Source organism: Microtus ochrogaster, chromosome 4 (genome assembly GCF_000317375.1).
Source record: "Microtus ochrogaster isolate Prairie Vole_2 chromosome 4, MicOch1.0, whole genome shotgun sequence".
NCBI classification, from domain to species: Eukaryota; Metazoa; Chordata; class Mammalia; order Rodentia; family Cricetidae; genus Microtus; species Microtus ochrogaster.
Genome location: NC_022011.1, coordinates 4,121,117 through 4,135,049, shown reverse-complemented (window position 1 = coordinate 4,135,049; position 13,933 = coordinate 4,121,117). Strand labels below are relative to the sequence as shown.

Here is a 13,933-nt window from a genome sequence, read left to right as displayed (position 1 = left end):
TAGCCTGGAGAGGCAGAGATGGGGGGGCTCTCCGGGGCTCACTGCCCTGGGGAGGCAGAGGCGGGGGCTCTCCGGAGCTCACTAGCCTGGGGAGGCAGAGGTGGGGGCTCTCTGGAGCTCACTAGTCAGTCTAGTTGATTGATAAGGTCACTGTGAGATCTTGTCTCAGAAAGTAAAGCAGATGGTGACTAAGGAAAGTACCTCGTGTTGATTTCTGACTCTCACGCACAGGCGTGTACAGAGCAATTTCACGATCAAGGTCACACCTGTGTTCCCAGCACTCAAGAGTGGATAGGATCAGAAGGTCAAGTACTGCCTAGGCACCACTTGAGTCAAGACTAGCTGGGCTACATGAGGCTCTGTCTTGCCTCAAAACCTTAGAAGGGAGAGTGGTTTAATAATCAGAATGCATGTTAAGTGCATATAAAATTATCAAATAACAAATTTATTAAGTGTTTAAAAAAGGAAAAATAGTGTAATTTTACAATTCAAGGGATTTCAATAAGTGTGGTTGTCTGTAAACACGGGTTATTCACACGTTTTTACTTTTTCCTCTCCAAAGTGGAAATTAGGACACCATTTAAACAGATTCCTCAGTGTTACCTTAGTGTATGAATTATTACTTGAGTCCTTATTAAAGAGCTTGCTGAGATAGTTCAGTGGGTAAACACACTTGCTGCAAAACCTGATGATCTGAGTTCAATCTGCAGAATCCACCTAGTGGAAGTAGCTCTAACAAGCTGTCCTATGATTTCCACATGCTGTCCATGACATGCTTGCATGTGCACGTACACACACACACACACACACACACACACACACACACACACAAGGAAGTGTGAAAAATTCAAGAGGTAGCTGCCCTATATTCATACAGATGTTCAGCAGTTGGCCATCAAGGCTTCTTAGTGTAACCCTGCTTTTCCTCAAACTTGAGTAACACTCACTCATCCTGAATCTGTAGGAATTTGTTGGAACCTGTCTGTAATTAGTACAACTTTGGAGCCTTGGAGTAACTGAACATCATATGGGCATGCTAGATGTTGTCATTCACTGTAATTACAAAGACAACCGCTATCCAGTTGAGTTCTCCACACTTCCTTGATATAATAACCAGATTCCCCAGTTTGTGCAATTTCCTGGAATCTTAGTGTAGTGTTGAAATTATCCTTAGCTTCCATCTTAATGAGAATCCCCATGTAACAGCCAACACATCTTGCTGAGGCACAACCTCCTCCTCCTGATGTGGTCTCCCTTGAGCTACAAGAGAGGCCAATACATATGGTGATGCAGAAGGATCTTTGTGTCTTATGTTCTCTCTTCTCTTCTCTTCTCTTCTCTTCTCTTCTCTTCTCTTCTCTTCTCTTCTCTTCTCTTCTCTTCTCTTCTATCAGGCTAGCTTTGAACTTTGTTACATAACCCAGTCTGGCCTTGTATTTAGGAGCCTCCTGTCTACCTCCCAAATGCTGGAGCTATCAGAGTAACTCAGCTGACCACTTCCCCTCAGCTATTTTTTTTTTTTTTTTTTTTTTTTTGGTTTTTCGAGACAGGGTTTCTCTGTGGCTTTGGAGCCTGTCCTGGAATTAGCTCTGTAGACCAGTCTGGTCTCAAACTCACAGAGATCTGCCTGCCTCTGCCTCCCGAGTGCTGGGATTAAAGGCGTGCGCCACCATCGCCTGGCTTTCCCCTTAACTATTATTCTTTGTTCTTTCAAATTAGAACTTGCCTTACAAACACATATTTTCTTGTTTTTTTAGTTTTCTAAATAAATTTGTTAATTATGTTGAACACAGTTCTTTGTTGTTGCTGTTATTACTTGGCCTTTTGAGACAGCATTTCCCTCAGGTACCTAGACTTGTCTATAATTCATTATGCATCTTGGACTATCCTTGAACTTGAAAGTCCTGCTGCAGCCTTCTTAGTGCTGGGGTCACTGGCCTGTGATTATGCCAAGCATTTGAACACAGTTTTTTGCCCTATCTTTATCCCACTTTATCTTTGAAGGCCTAGAGATCATTTCCACCTCCCTGTTTGTTTTTTCTTTGAGGAAGGCTCTCACTGTGTAGTCCAGGCTTGTTTAAGACTTATCATCCTCCTGCATCTGTCTTCTGGGTGCTGGAATTATAAATGTGTATCACCACTTGGTTTCCCTCTCTTTCTTTAAAATAGTTTCTTCTAATAATGACCTCCCCAGTTCTAGATAAAATGCTTATATAGATCTTTCTTGATGAAGAAAAATGGGGATTATCTTCTCTTTTAATTATTATTTTAGTATTTTACATGTATGAGTATTTTGCTTACTGTATTATGTCTGTGTACCACTTGTATGCAGTGCCTGTAAAGGCCAGAAGAGGGTGTCAGACTCCCTGAAACTGGAGTTACAGACAGTTGCAAACAGCCTGTGGGTGCTGGGAATTGAACCCAGGTGCCCTGGAAGAGCAACCAGTGCTCTTAATCACTGAGCTGTCTCTCCATCCCTGTCTACTCATTTTCTTTCCTTTTTTTGGATTTTCGAGACAGGGTTTCTCTCTGCAACTCTGGCTGTCTTGGAACTGACTCTGTAGAGTAGGCTAAGCTCTCACTCACAGAGATCCACCTGCCTCTGCCTCCCCAGTGCTGGGATTAACGGTGTGAACCACCACTGCCTGGCTATCTATCTATTCATTTTCTATACTTTAGATGTGGGCTAAGTGCAAGTGCAGCTACATTCACACCTAACTGGTTCTCCTAATATTTTCCCTTGTGGTTTTTTTGTGTTGTTTGTTTGTTTTTTGAGACAGAGTCTTATATAATCTAGACAGGATTCAGATTCACTATGTAGTGGAGTATAGCCTTAAATTTAGGATCCTTCTGCTTCTACCTCCCAAGCATTAGGGTTACATGTGCATGCTACCACATACAGCTATTTCCTTTTTTAAAAACTCCTAATATTTAGATTCTTCTTAGCTTTTTGTTTGTTTGTTTGTTTGGTTGTTTTTTTTAAGTCAGGATTTCTCTGTGTAACAGCCCTGACTTTCCTGGAACTCGATTTATAGACAAGGCATGTGCCACCACTGTTTTTTTGTTTGTTTGTTTTGTTTTTGAGAGATTTTTTTTTTACTGTATGTGTGAGTGTTTTGCCCACATATATGTACATGCACTTAGTTTGTACTTGTCCACAGAGGCCAGAAAAGGGTGCTAGATCCCCTGGAACTGATGTTATGATTGTAACTTGCTGTTTGAGCACTGGGAACAGAACCTGGGTCTTTTCCAAGATTAACACAATCCCTTAATCACTGGGGCATCTGTTGAGGCCCCCCCCCCCGCATTCTAATTTTTGACTATATCTTGGGCAGTGTTTGCTGCTGACTGTGTGGTGTCTATCAGTGAGCCAAGCTCAATGATCAGCCTGTCTCCTATATTTGCTTCCTTTTCCAAGTACTTCGTGACTAAATTTATCCAAATGACCCAGCAGCCCTGCCAAACACATATTGTTCTGCTCCATTTTCAGCCTATTTCTCCATATTTCAGACTTGTCTCGATCTCCTTTTCCTCATTGGTGGACTTACGCCTTTCCTTCCCTTCCCTCAACTCTCCCCTTCTTCGCCCTCCCCCTCCCTTCCCCTCTCCTCTCTTCATTGCCACTTGAGTGAGATTTAAGGACGATGAAAACATAGATGTTTATGGTTATTATGCCACATTTGGTCACAAATGTAGCTTAGACTTCCATGTCTATTCTGGGACTATTTGATAAGTGTGTGTTTCCTCTGTTTTAAGTACAGTTGAATTCTGAACACACTGTTCTAAATCTCACCTTTCGCTTAATAATGGAGCTTGGAATTGATTTCATAACAGCTCTTAAAAAGCTGCTGCTTCATTTTTGTGGGGGAGGGGTACATCGGATTTCACTGGATGAATGACTGTGATTTAACCAGCTCTCTATTCATGAACAGTTAATTTGATTTGAGTCATTTCTATTATAAATAGTGCTACAGCAATGCTTTTACGCATAATAATTATCTACTTGTACTGATGTGTGTGTTAGAATAAATTCTTAGAGTAGAATTTTTGACTTAATGAAGTATTTAAATTGTTTTTAAACTAGTAGGCCATTTTCTTAAGATTACAAAACATTCTACGAAATAATGAAATACTTGACTTTTTCCTCATTTAGCTCACTGATAGGAAGTCATTTTCTCTTACACTGCAGGGGCAGCCAAAGCCTGTTTGGAGCTGAAGCTCTGCCCTTGTCAGTGTACTTCGCTTAACATTCAAGATATGCCAGGCTATTTTATCCTGTTTTTATCTATTCAAAGATCTAAAAAAAAAGAAGATATGAAATAGTTTTTTTAGGTTTCATTTTAGATGTATTGCGCACTTGGGAGAGGGGTGAAGGAGAATGAGAAGTTCAAGGTCATCCTCAGCCTGGGCTATGTGAGAAAGAAAAGAAAAGGAAAGAAGAACCAAAGAAATTTATCTTTATGTAATACACAAAAATATAAAGGTGCCAGGTGTGGGTATACAGGCCTTTAATCCTAGTACTTTGGGAGGCAGTTTGAGGCCAGTTTGGCCTCCATAGTGAGTTGCAGGCCAGCCAGGACCGTGTAATAAAATCCTGTCGTCATTGTTGTCATCATCATCTTCTTGCTCTTTTTTGGGTTTTCAAGACAGACTTTCTCTGCATAGCCCATGCTGTATGTACCTGGCTGAAATCCTGTCTTAAAAAGAGAAAGAGATAGCAGGGTGGTGGTGACGCACGCCTTTCATCCTAGCACTCAGGAGGCAGAGGCAGGCGGATCTCTGTGAGTTGGTCTCCAAGAGCTACTTCCAGGACAGGATTCAAAGCTACAGAGAAACCCTATCTCGAAGGAGAGGGGGGGGGGAGGGGAGGGGAGGGGAGGGGAGAGGAGAGGAGAGGAGAGGAGAGGAGAGGAGAGGAGAAAAATTGAGGGCCAGATAGTTCAGTGGGTAAAGGCACCTGCTACCTGCTGCCAAGGTCAGTGACCTGAGTTTAATCCCTGGAACCAACATGGTGGAAGGAGAGAACCAGCTCCTAAAAGTTGTCCTCTGACCTAAACATACTCACCATGACACATGTGCACACACATCCATAAATAAATATAATAAAAATTTAAGTTGTCTATGTTCATGGTGCACTATGTGATGTTTCAACACATGTAGATAATAATTTTCTAAGATATATATTTAATTATTTTAGGGTTCATCTATATGAAGTGTACAATTTAAGGTAGAGATGTAGTAAATGGCCCTGGGGTCAATCCCCAGCACTAGAAAAAACACTCAAACAATCTGTACATACAAGAAATTTGAGTTTGTTGGGCAGTGGGGGCGCACACCTTTAATCCCAGCACTCGGGAGGCAGAGGCAGGTGGATCTCTGTGAGTTCAAGGCCAGCCTGGTCTACAAGAGCGAGTTCCAGAACAGCTAGTGCAGAGAAACCTTGTCTCAGGGGTGGGGGGGGGTGGGGAGAAAGAGACAAAGAAAAAAAAGGAATAGAGTTTGGTAGTATGTTGTTATAATCAAGCATTGGGGAAACTGAGGCAGAAGGATCAGAAGTTCAGTAGCCTGACCTAAATTGTGAGACTCTTCCTTAAATCAATAGTAACAACAGTTACCACCAAGGGCTGGGATTTAGACATGTGTCACCATACCCAGCTATTGTTTTCAAAGATTAAAAAAGGTGTGTGTGTGTGTGTGTGTGTGTGTGTGTGTGTGTGTGTGTGTGAATGGTGATGGCCTTAGAGGCCAAAGGCATTAGATCCCCTGGAATTGGAGGAACTGAATTCATGTCCTCTGCAAGAGCCATTGACCCATCTCTCCACTCCCAAACAATTTTTAAAAATATGTACAATTAAGTAGTTTTTATTATAGTCATAGGATGTGTACCATTTTGACAGTTAGTTTTAGAACGTTTTAAATCACTCCAGAAAGACTCTGGGTCCAGTAGTAGTTATCTTTCCTATCCAACTCTCACAGTCTTGGGCCACCGTTACATCTACTTTCTGTGTGTAGATTGGCCTAATCTGAATAGCACATGTAAAAGGTGCCACACAATCTGTGTGGTTTGTGTTCCTCTTACAGTCTTGTTTGCAGAAGCACCTAAGGAGTTTGAGGAAATATGTAGTTTTCCAAATTGAGCAAGTATTTTGTGTAGTTGTTATCTGCCCAGGGAAAGCGAGTTTTGAAGTCAGGATGGCTTAGCAGGCTCCTGGGATAGATCCAGTCAGCATCACCATTCAGAGCTATCCATCTTTATGATAATATGAGCTGAGCCTTCCCCCCTGCACCTGCTGAAAGGCTCTACAGATCATTTGGCAACATGCTAAGGGATCATGTGGCGGTCACTGCTTTGATCAAATAGATTTCTCCTTTGTAATCTAAGTCTGGGGGGCGAGGCATGTGCAAATAGTTACTTTGCAAAGTTAGTGTTTTATTACGAGATGTTCTTTGAATAAGAGTTTCCCTACTGAGCCAGTTCCCCTGTTTCCTGTGTTGTACCCAAGCATGGAACAGAGTATGGTTTGGCTTCACCTCTCTGTGTGTCTTATTGGCTACATAGCACCCCAGCTGCAGCCATCTCCTATGAAGAGCAGAAGGCACCTTGATGGATCGTTTGGATCCTGCTGCTAGAGGGATTGATTGGTGTGTCATGTTTTCTTGAAACCTGTGATGACCCAGAAGTTGCCACATTTTCAAATTACAAAGGAAATTACTAAATGGAAGGGCAAAGGTCATGTGTAGGTTATAATACAACCCCAGCATGACAAAGTTAGAAAAACTTACAAGTACTAACCACCAAAAACTAAATTAACCTAACTAAACACAGGCTCTTCACCTTGTATGTGCTTCTTCTTGCTATCTGCCGAGTAAGGCTGGCACTTCCTTAATGTCCCAGATAAACTCTAAGACAACAGCTGCATTCTGGAAGAAAAACTTCAAGTGGCAGTCAGACAGCCCTTGGTAGTTGTCTGAGGAGTGCCTAGAAGGAAAATAAACTTGGCCAGTTTATCTGAACCCAGGGCTGTGGGAAGTGGGGCTATGCTTAGCCATGGGCGCCCTTTTGTGGAAGAGTGGGAGTAGTTAATGCTGCCTGGTGGAACTTCACCTTCAGCATTATAGGAAGAGAAAAGAAAAGAATCTCAAAGGAGGTATCCCAGTAAGGGTTTCTATTGCTGCAATGAAACACCATGACCAAAGCAAGTTGGGGAGGGAAGGGTTTATTTGTCTTCTGCTTTCACATCACAGTTCATCATTGAAGGAGGCCAGGACAGGAACTCAAACCGGACAGGAACCTGGAGTCAGGAGCTGATGCCAAAGCCATGGAGGGTGCTGCTTACTGGCTTGCTCCCTATGACTTGCTCAGCCTGCTTTCTTATAGAACCCAGGACCCCCAGCCCACGGATGGTGCCACCCACAATGAACTGAACCCTTTCCCAGCAATCACTAATTAAGAAAATGCCCTCAACTGATCTTAATGAGGCATTTTTCTCAATTGACGTTCCTTCTCAAGTCATTCTAGCCTGCGTCAGGTTGACATAAACCTAGCCAGCACAGAGGTATTTTAGAATTCCTTTGTTTGAAGAATTAGAAAGAAAGAAAGAAAGAAAGAAAGAAAGAAAGAAAGAAAGAAAGAAAGAAAGAAAGAAAGAAAGAAGGAAGGAAGGAAGGAAGGGAAGATGGAAGGAAGAAAAAGAAACTGACAAACATAAAATAGTGTTTATTAGCTTATGTATCCAAAATAAGTAGGTAAGTAGGATCAGTTAGACTTGGAAGCTCAGGATCAATCAGGGTTTTTCCCTTTCCCTCCTCCCTTAGCTTGGCTCTATTTTGGTATCTTGCTGGGTGGGTTTTATCTTCATAGTGGCCACCGGAAACTCCAGGACATTAATTTAAACAAAGAAGTGGTGGCTACCTTTTCATGGAGTTCCAACCTGGGTTCTGGGACCTAACCTCCTTGCCCATTCCTGAATGAATCATTATGGTTGGGATGGGGCAGAGTTTTGTAATTTGCCACCCTGGGGTATGAGTCCCACCCAGAGGGAGGCAGGTGTATTATTGGCACACTTGAATAGGGAATGGGAAAGGGGAACTAGCGGTTCCCAGAGGAACCTCAGGGTGGTTCCAGGAGAGAGTAGATGATGTGCACAGGCACACATCTGAGCGTGTTTGGCCAGGATACTACGTCTGAGGAAGTAAATCACTTTTCTGCTACAGACTAGAGAGAGAGAGAGAGAGAGAGAGAGAGAGAGAGAGAGAGAGAGAGAGAGAGAGAGAAATGAACAAGGCAGGAGAGACACCAGGGTAAGATGGCTTCAGGAATGCCAGATATCAGAGTTTTATACAGCAAACCCCATTTTCCCCATTGTTCATGACAAAGTAACGACTCTGCTCCTACAAGGAAAGAATCCACTGGATCTGAGTGTGAGCCCCTGGATAAAAGTAGCTGCGGCGAAGGCTCACAGGCCACCAGTGATAGCGAGCTGGCTGGGGTTGCAGCTGCCCCGTGCCAGTTCACCTTTCTTTGAGGTTTTTCCAGAATCTTGATGCTATTTCCCTTCTCTTTCTTAGTAAACAATTCATTTACATTTTCCTTAAGCTAGAATATCCCCTGATTCTACCTGGGACCCCAAAGACTTCTCCATCAGCTTACACAACAGAGTGGACTGCATCTCTTCCTGCTGCAGCCTGAAGCTCTGCATGAGCAGAGCTGCTGCTTGTGTGAGGTGTGAGCCCACATGCAGGGGCTTCCTAGGCTCCTTGGAAACAGGGTGAGGGGGAAGATAGACAAGAGGCTGGGAAGGCAGGTGCAGCCCTCAGCGGGTGCAGTGACGACAGTGGACGTGAATGTAAATGAGACTAGAATCACAGCCTATACTACAGAAAATAATACGCGCACATTCCTGAAGATAGTCAGATTAAACAACAGAGTGGCAAATCTAAATGAAAATACTGTAGATCCTCGAGTGTTGCTTATGCTTACTCCCTCCCTGTCCTCTATGAATTTCGGGATTTCTATCATGATTATTTTGAGCCATTGTAGCTGCCGCTGCCATCACCATTACCACCTCCTCTTCCTTCTCCTGCTTTTTCTCCTCCTTTCCTTTATGGCTTTTGGAACAGTTTCACTTAGCAGCCCAGACTGCCTTGAGATCTGGTATATGTAGCCCAGACTGGCCTCAAACTTGTGGTCCTTCTGAGTACTATGATTACAACCACATGTGGCTCTTCGAGCCATTTTTACTCATTCATTCATTGAGTCATTGAGCAAATACTTATTGAACACCTACTGTGTGCTGGCCCGTTTCTAGGGGATACAGTGGACAATAAAACAAAATCCTTGGCTTCGTGCAGTTTGCATTCTAAGGAAAAGAACAAACAATCCGTAAGGGCTTATGCGAGCAGAACAGCAGCAGCACTGTGTGCTAAGAAGAAAATAAGCCAGGCAAGAAGGGTCAAGTGCTAGTGGAAGGAGGCTGCCACTTAATGTTTAAAAACAGGATATGAGCTAGGCGGTCTGGAGCTAGCTGGCAGCCTTCCCCAAGGAGAAGCCCCTGCTGTAACAGAGGAGGTGAGGCCCAATACAGGGGCAGAAGCAGATTGTTGTACTAAAAATCTAAAAAACAGCCAGTCGGTGATGGCATACACTGTAAGTCACAGCACTTGGGAGGCAGGCAGATCTCTGTGAGTTCGAGGCCAGCCTAGTCTACAAAACAAGTTCCAGGACAGCCAGGGCTATACAAAGAAACCCTGTCTAGAGAAACAAAACACAAAAAAAATTAAAAAAACAAACAAAACAACAACAACAAAACCCCCAAACAACTAGGTGGGCAGAATTGCTCAGGACTAGTGAGCAAAGGATAGCGTGTTCAAAAAGGCCTCCTTGGTTCTTGGACCATGGAGAGAGGGTAGGACAAGAGGGAGCGTATACAGGGAAGGGGAAAAGGGAAGCCCATTGAGAGGTCAGGGCAGAATGAAGGGGCCTGATGTGCATGTTAAACAGTTGTTCCCACTGTGGTAAGGAATAAGGACAGAAGCGGACAGAGCAATTAAAAGGTTGCTGAGAAAAAGCAGACCTGACATTGAGGACCTGAGAGGTTGAGGTAAAAGCAGGGAGACTTCCAAAACATGTGCAGCCCTCGTTTTTCTGGCTGGGGTGAATGTGGAGCTGGGCTCAGATGTGATTGCACTCTTGTTCGTACATACTGTGGAGGCCTAGTATGGATGGGGGATGGGATCCAGGAAATCAGCTGTAAGCTGAGTTCTAATGCCTGTCATGAAAATGTTTCCTTAGGAACAATGCTCTCACAGTTACATTTTTGTTTTTTTTTTTTCTGTTTTGTTTTGTTTTGTTTTTCGAGACAGGGTTTCTCTGTGGCTTTGGAGCCTGTCCTGGAACTAGCTCTGTAGACCAGGCTGGTCTCGAACTCACAGAGATCCGCCTGCCTCTGCCTCCCGAGTGCTGGGATTGAAGGCATGCGCCACCACCGCCCGGCTTTCACAGTTACAGTTTTACAAGGGACATCACACTGTATTGAAGAGCTGTAGCAAAGGCATGGAGCACTGCTGTGCTTTGGGCTGACAGTCATGGAGCATTACGGTCATCTGACCTTAGAATCCTAAAATCTGGAGAAGCCTGGCGGTCCCTTGCTGCTGTGCAAATCCAGCCATGACTTGTAGTGATCTAGCCTCTACTGTATTTTCCATAGCCCAGAGATCATAGAATGTCAGTGACAGTACATTAGAGCCCTGCCTAGGATTAGCAAGTCCAGGAATTTGGATGCCTAGTCACCACCTTCCACTTACAGAGAGCAGCTGTGACCTTAAGAGCTGCAGTGTAGGTGTCTTTGTGTGGGCTGGTGAAATGGCTCAGAGTAAACCTGATGGCCTGAGTCCAATACCCAGGATGCAGGTGAAAGGACAGAACTGGCTCTTGCAGCTCATCCTCTGATACACACACACACACACACACACACACACACACACACACACACATTAATAAATGTAAAAATAAATAAATCTTCGTATCCACCCCATCACATGCATGATATCTTTCTGTCCTAAATAATGAGTTCCATCTTTCTGTTTTGGACCCCAGGGGTTGCCCTTCTCTCAGATGTGTACCCTGAAGAAATCTTGGTTGACCTGTTGGCCAAATACGATAGTGGCAAAGAGAAGCACACTGCAGAGACCAGAATGAAAGTTGGAGAGGTCCTGATGCGAATTGTCAGAGCATTAGGTGAGTTTTTTGTTTATTTTTCATCTCATCCTCTGAAACAAGCAGTGTGGTTTTAAAATCTTTGTGTACTGGAGGGCTCATCCTACTAGCAGATCAGGGGTGGTGACGAACTGTTTAGGGATTGCGCACATATTAAGCAAGTAAAACTGTGAGAAGATTGTTTATTTTCCTATAGCTACTTAGTTTCCCTCCACAAGAGCTGTTTCCCTGGGGTCTGTGTGATTAGAATGGGCTCTTGATTGCAAACCAGGCTGGCCTAAGATACACTGAACAGTTCAGGCAGGCCTCCATCTCACAGTCTGCTCCCTCATCCTAGAGTGCTGGGATTATAGATACATCCCACCATGCCCAACAAGTCCTTTAAACAGGCTGTTGTTAGACCCAGGAGGAATGAAATGTGACTCAGACCTTCGGCAGTTTGTCAGCATTCCTTCGCCAGTGAATGGTAGTGCTAGAACTGAAGCACCCTGAAGGAGTTGCTCCCTGCCTACAAACTGAGAGTTGTGATTGTCTCGTGGGCTGTGGATGTGGCTTTCCTGGATTCAAATACTAAGCTGCTTCTAGCTGGTTGAGGGATCATGGAAATGTTTCTTTGCTTCTTGGTGCTTTAGTGTTCACATGTATAAAAGAGGATATTCATACTAAATAAGGTCATATTTTGAATAATAAAATTAAAGGGAATCAACTGGACCTAGTGGTACAGAACTGGAATCCCCGCTACTTAAGAGCCTGAGGTGGAGGATCACAGTTCAAGTCCTGCCTGGTTTACAGAATGAGTTCAAGAACAACCTGGGTAACTTAGTGAAACCCTATTTCAGGAGTTAAAAGAGGGATGGGGGAATGTAGCTCAGTGGTAGAGTGCTTGCCTAAACTGTATGAGGGCTTGGGTTTAATCTCCAGTACTGCAAAAACAGCCAAAACCAAAAACATAAGGGGGCACTGGAGAGGTGGCTCAGCCCATATCAAGCAGCCAGGTCATTTTCTGCGATGAGAGATAAAGGATGGGCTTACTGGAGAGAGGCTCCGCTCCTCTGCAGGTATCTGTAGTTAACCATGTTTCCCAGGCAGCCCTGTCATTTCAAGACAAATCCCATGAATTCTGGCAGCTCTACTCCCTGCACCTCACTTTTCTGAGTTTCCAGCCTCGAGCACAGTCATAGCTTTAGTTTGCTTGTTTGGGTTTTTTTTGAGACTCTCTCTATGTAGTCCTGGAATTCATTCTGCAGACCAAGATGGCCTCAGACTCACAGAGATGCACCTGCCTTGGCCTTCCGAGTTCTGGGGTTAAAGGGTGTTCCATTCCTCCTGGCTAGTCACAACTTTAACTGTCTCATTCACATCCTGGTGCAGCATCCATAATCTGAAAATTTAGACTCCCCAAATGGTCCAAAATCTGAACTTTTTTAAAAATATTTATTTATTATGTATACAATATTCTGTCTGTGTATATGCCTGTAGTCTAGAAGAGGGCACCAGACCTCATTTCAGATGGTTGTGAGCCACCATGTAGTTGCTGGGAATTGAACTCAGGACCTTTGGAAGAGCAGGCAACGCTCTTAACCGCTGAGCCATCTCTCCAGCCCCCCAAAATCTGAACTTTTTGAATACTTCTTATGATGTCATAACTAGAAAATTCCATACTACAAAACTTTGTTTTATTCAAAAAACATTTTAAGTAAAATTACTTTCAGTTTATGCATACAAATGGTATACAAAACAAAAATGAATTTTGTGTTTATACTTATACATATACAGATATTACAAAGATCAGAAAATTATGAAATCTGAAAGACTCTGGTCCTCAGCTTCTTGGATGAGGTGCGGTCACCTGTGCCAGCATGCTGGGTGCATAGAGCAAATGACTTAAAGTCCTTTCAAGGGAAATAGGGCTTATTCATATGGCACAAGCAATGTTCTTATTTTGCTAATGTTGTGGAGGTTCATGTGAGCACCATTGTGATGACACTTGCCTAATGCACACCCCAGTTGCATTCAGGGCCTTGCTCCTTCTTACCCTCAGCAGTGTGTAGTGGTGTGAAAAGAGCTAGGATTTAGTACAATGCCCCTCTCTTGGCCTCATCCCCTAGCTCCTAGCTGTACAGGTTGGTGGTGGGAGAACTCAACAAGAGTTCATTTCTCCTTCTGTTTTAAAACTTGGACTGGATGTGGTGGCAGAGGCAGGCAGATCTCTGTAAGTTCAGGACCAGCCTGGTCCATATATTAAGTTCCAGGTTATCAAGGGCTATATATTGGCACCTATCTCAAAAATCAAAGCAAAACAAGCAAAAACAAAACAAAAACCCCTCAAGGTATTCTATATAACCAGCAATGTTTATAGAAAACTAATGTCAAGAGTACAATTTTATGACATTCAGTTTACTTAACTACTATTCAAATTAGAAATGACCCCCCAAAACTTCCTTTTGCCCTTTCTAGTCTATGCCTGCCCCAGAGATAAGCAATCTTCCTAATTGTTTTTTATAATTTTCAGTTTACTTTGATTGGTTTCTTTTTTGTTTTGTTTTTTGAGACAGGGTTTCTCTGTGGTTTTGGAGCCTGTCCTGGAACTAGCTCTTATAGCCCAGGCTGGCCTCGAACCACAGAGATCCACCCGCCTCTGCCTCCCAAGTGCTGGGATTAAAGGTGTACACCATCACCACCCAGCCACAGCAACTTCTTTTTTTTTTTTTTTTTTTT

The 13,933-nt window shown here is 43.5% G+C and overlaps 1 protein-coding gene across 1 annotated transcript in view; it reads left to right on the top strand.

Annotated features, from left to right (window-relative positions):
• Tango6 (transport and golgi organization 6 homolog) overlaps positions 1-13,933 on the top strand; it is a 169,276-nt gene that overhangs the window by 95,481 nt on the left and 59,862 nt on the right. Inside the window, exon 16 of the mRNA XM_005345416.2 lies at positions 11,096-11,236. Within this exon, the coding sequence (XP_005345473.1) occupies positions 11,096-11,236 (141 nt within the window). The remainder of the gene's footprint in view (positions 1-11,095; positions 11,237-13,933) is intronic.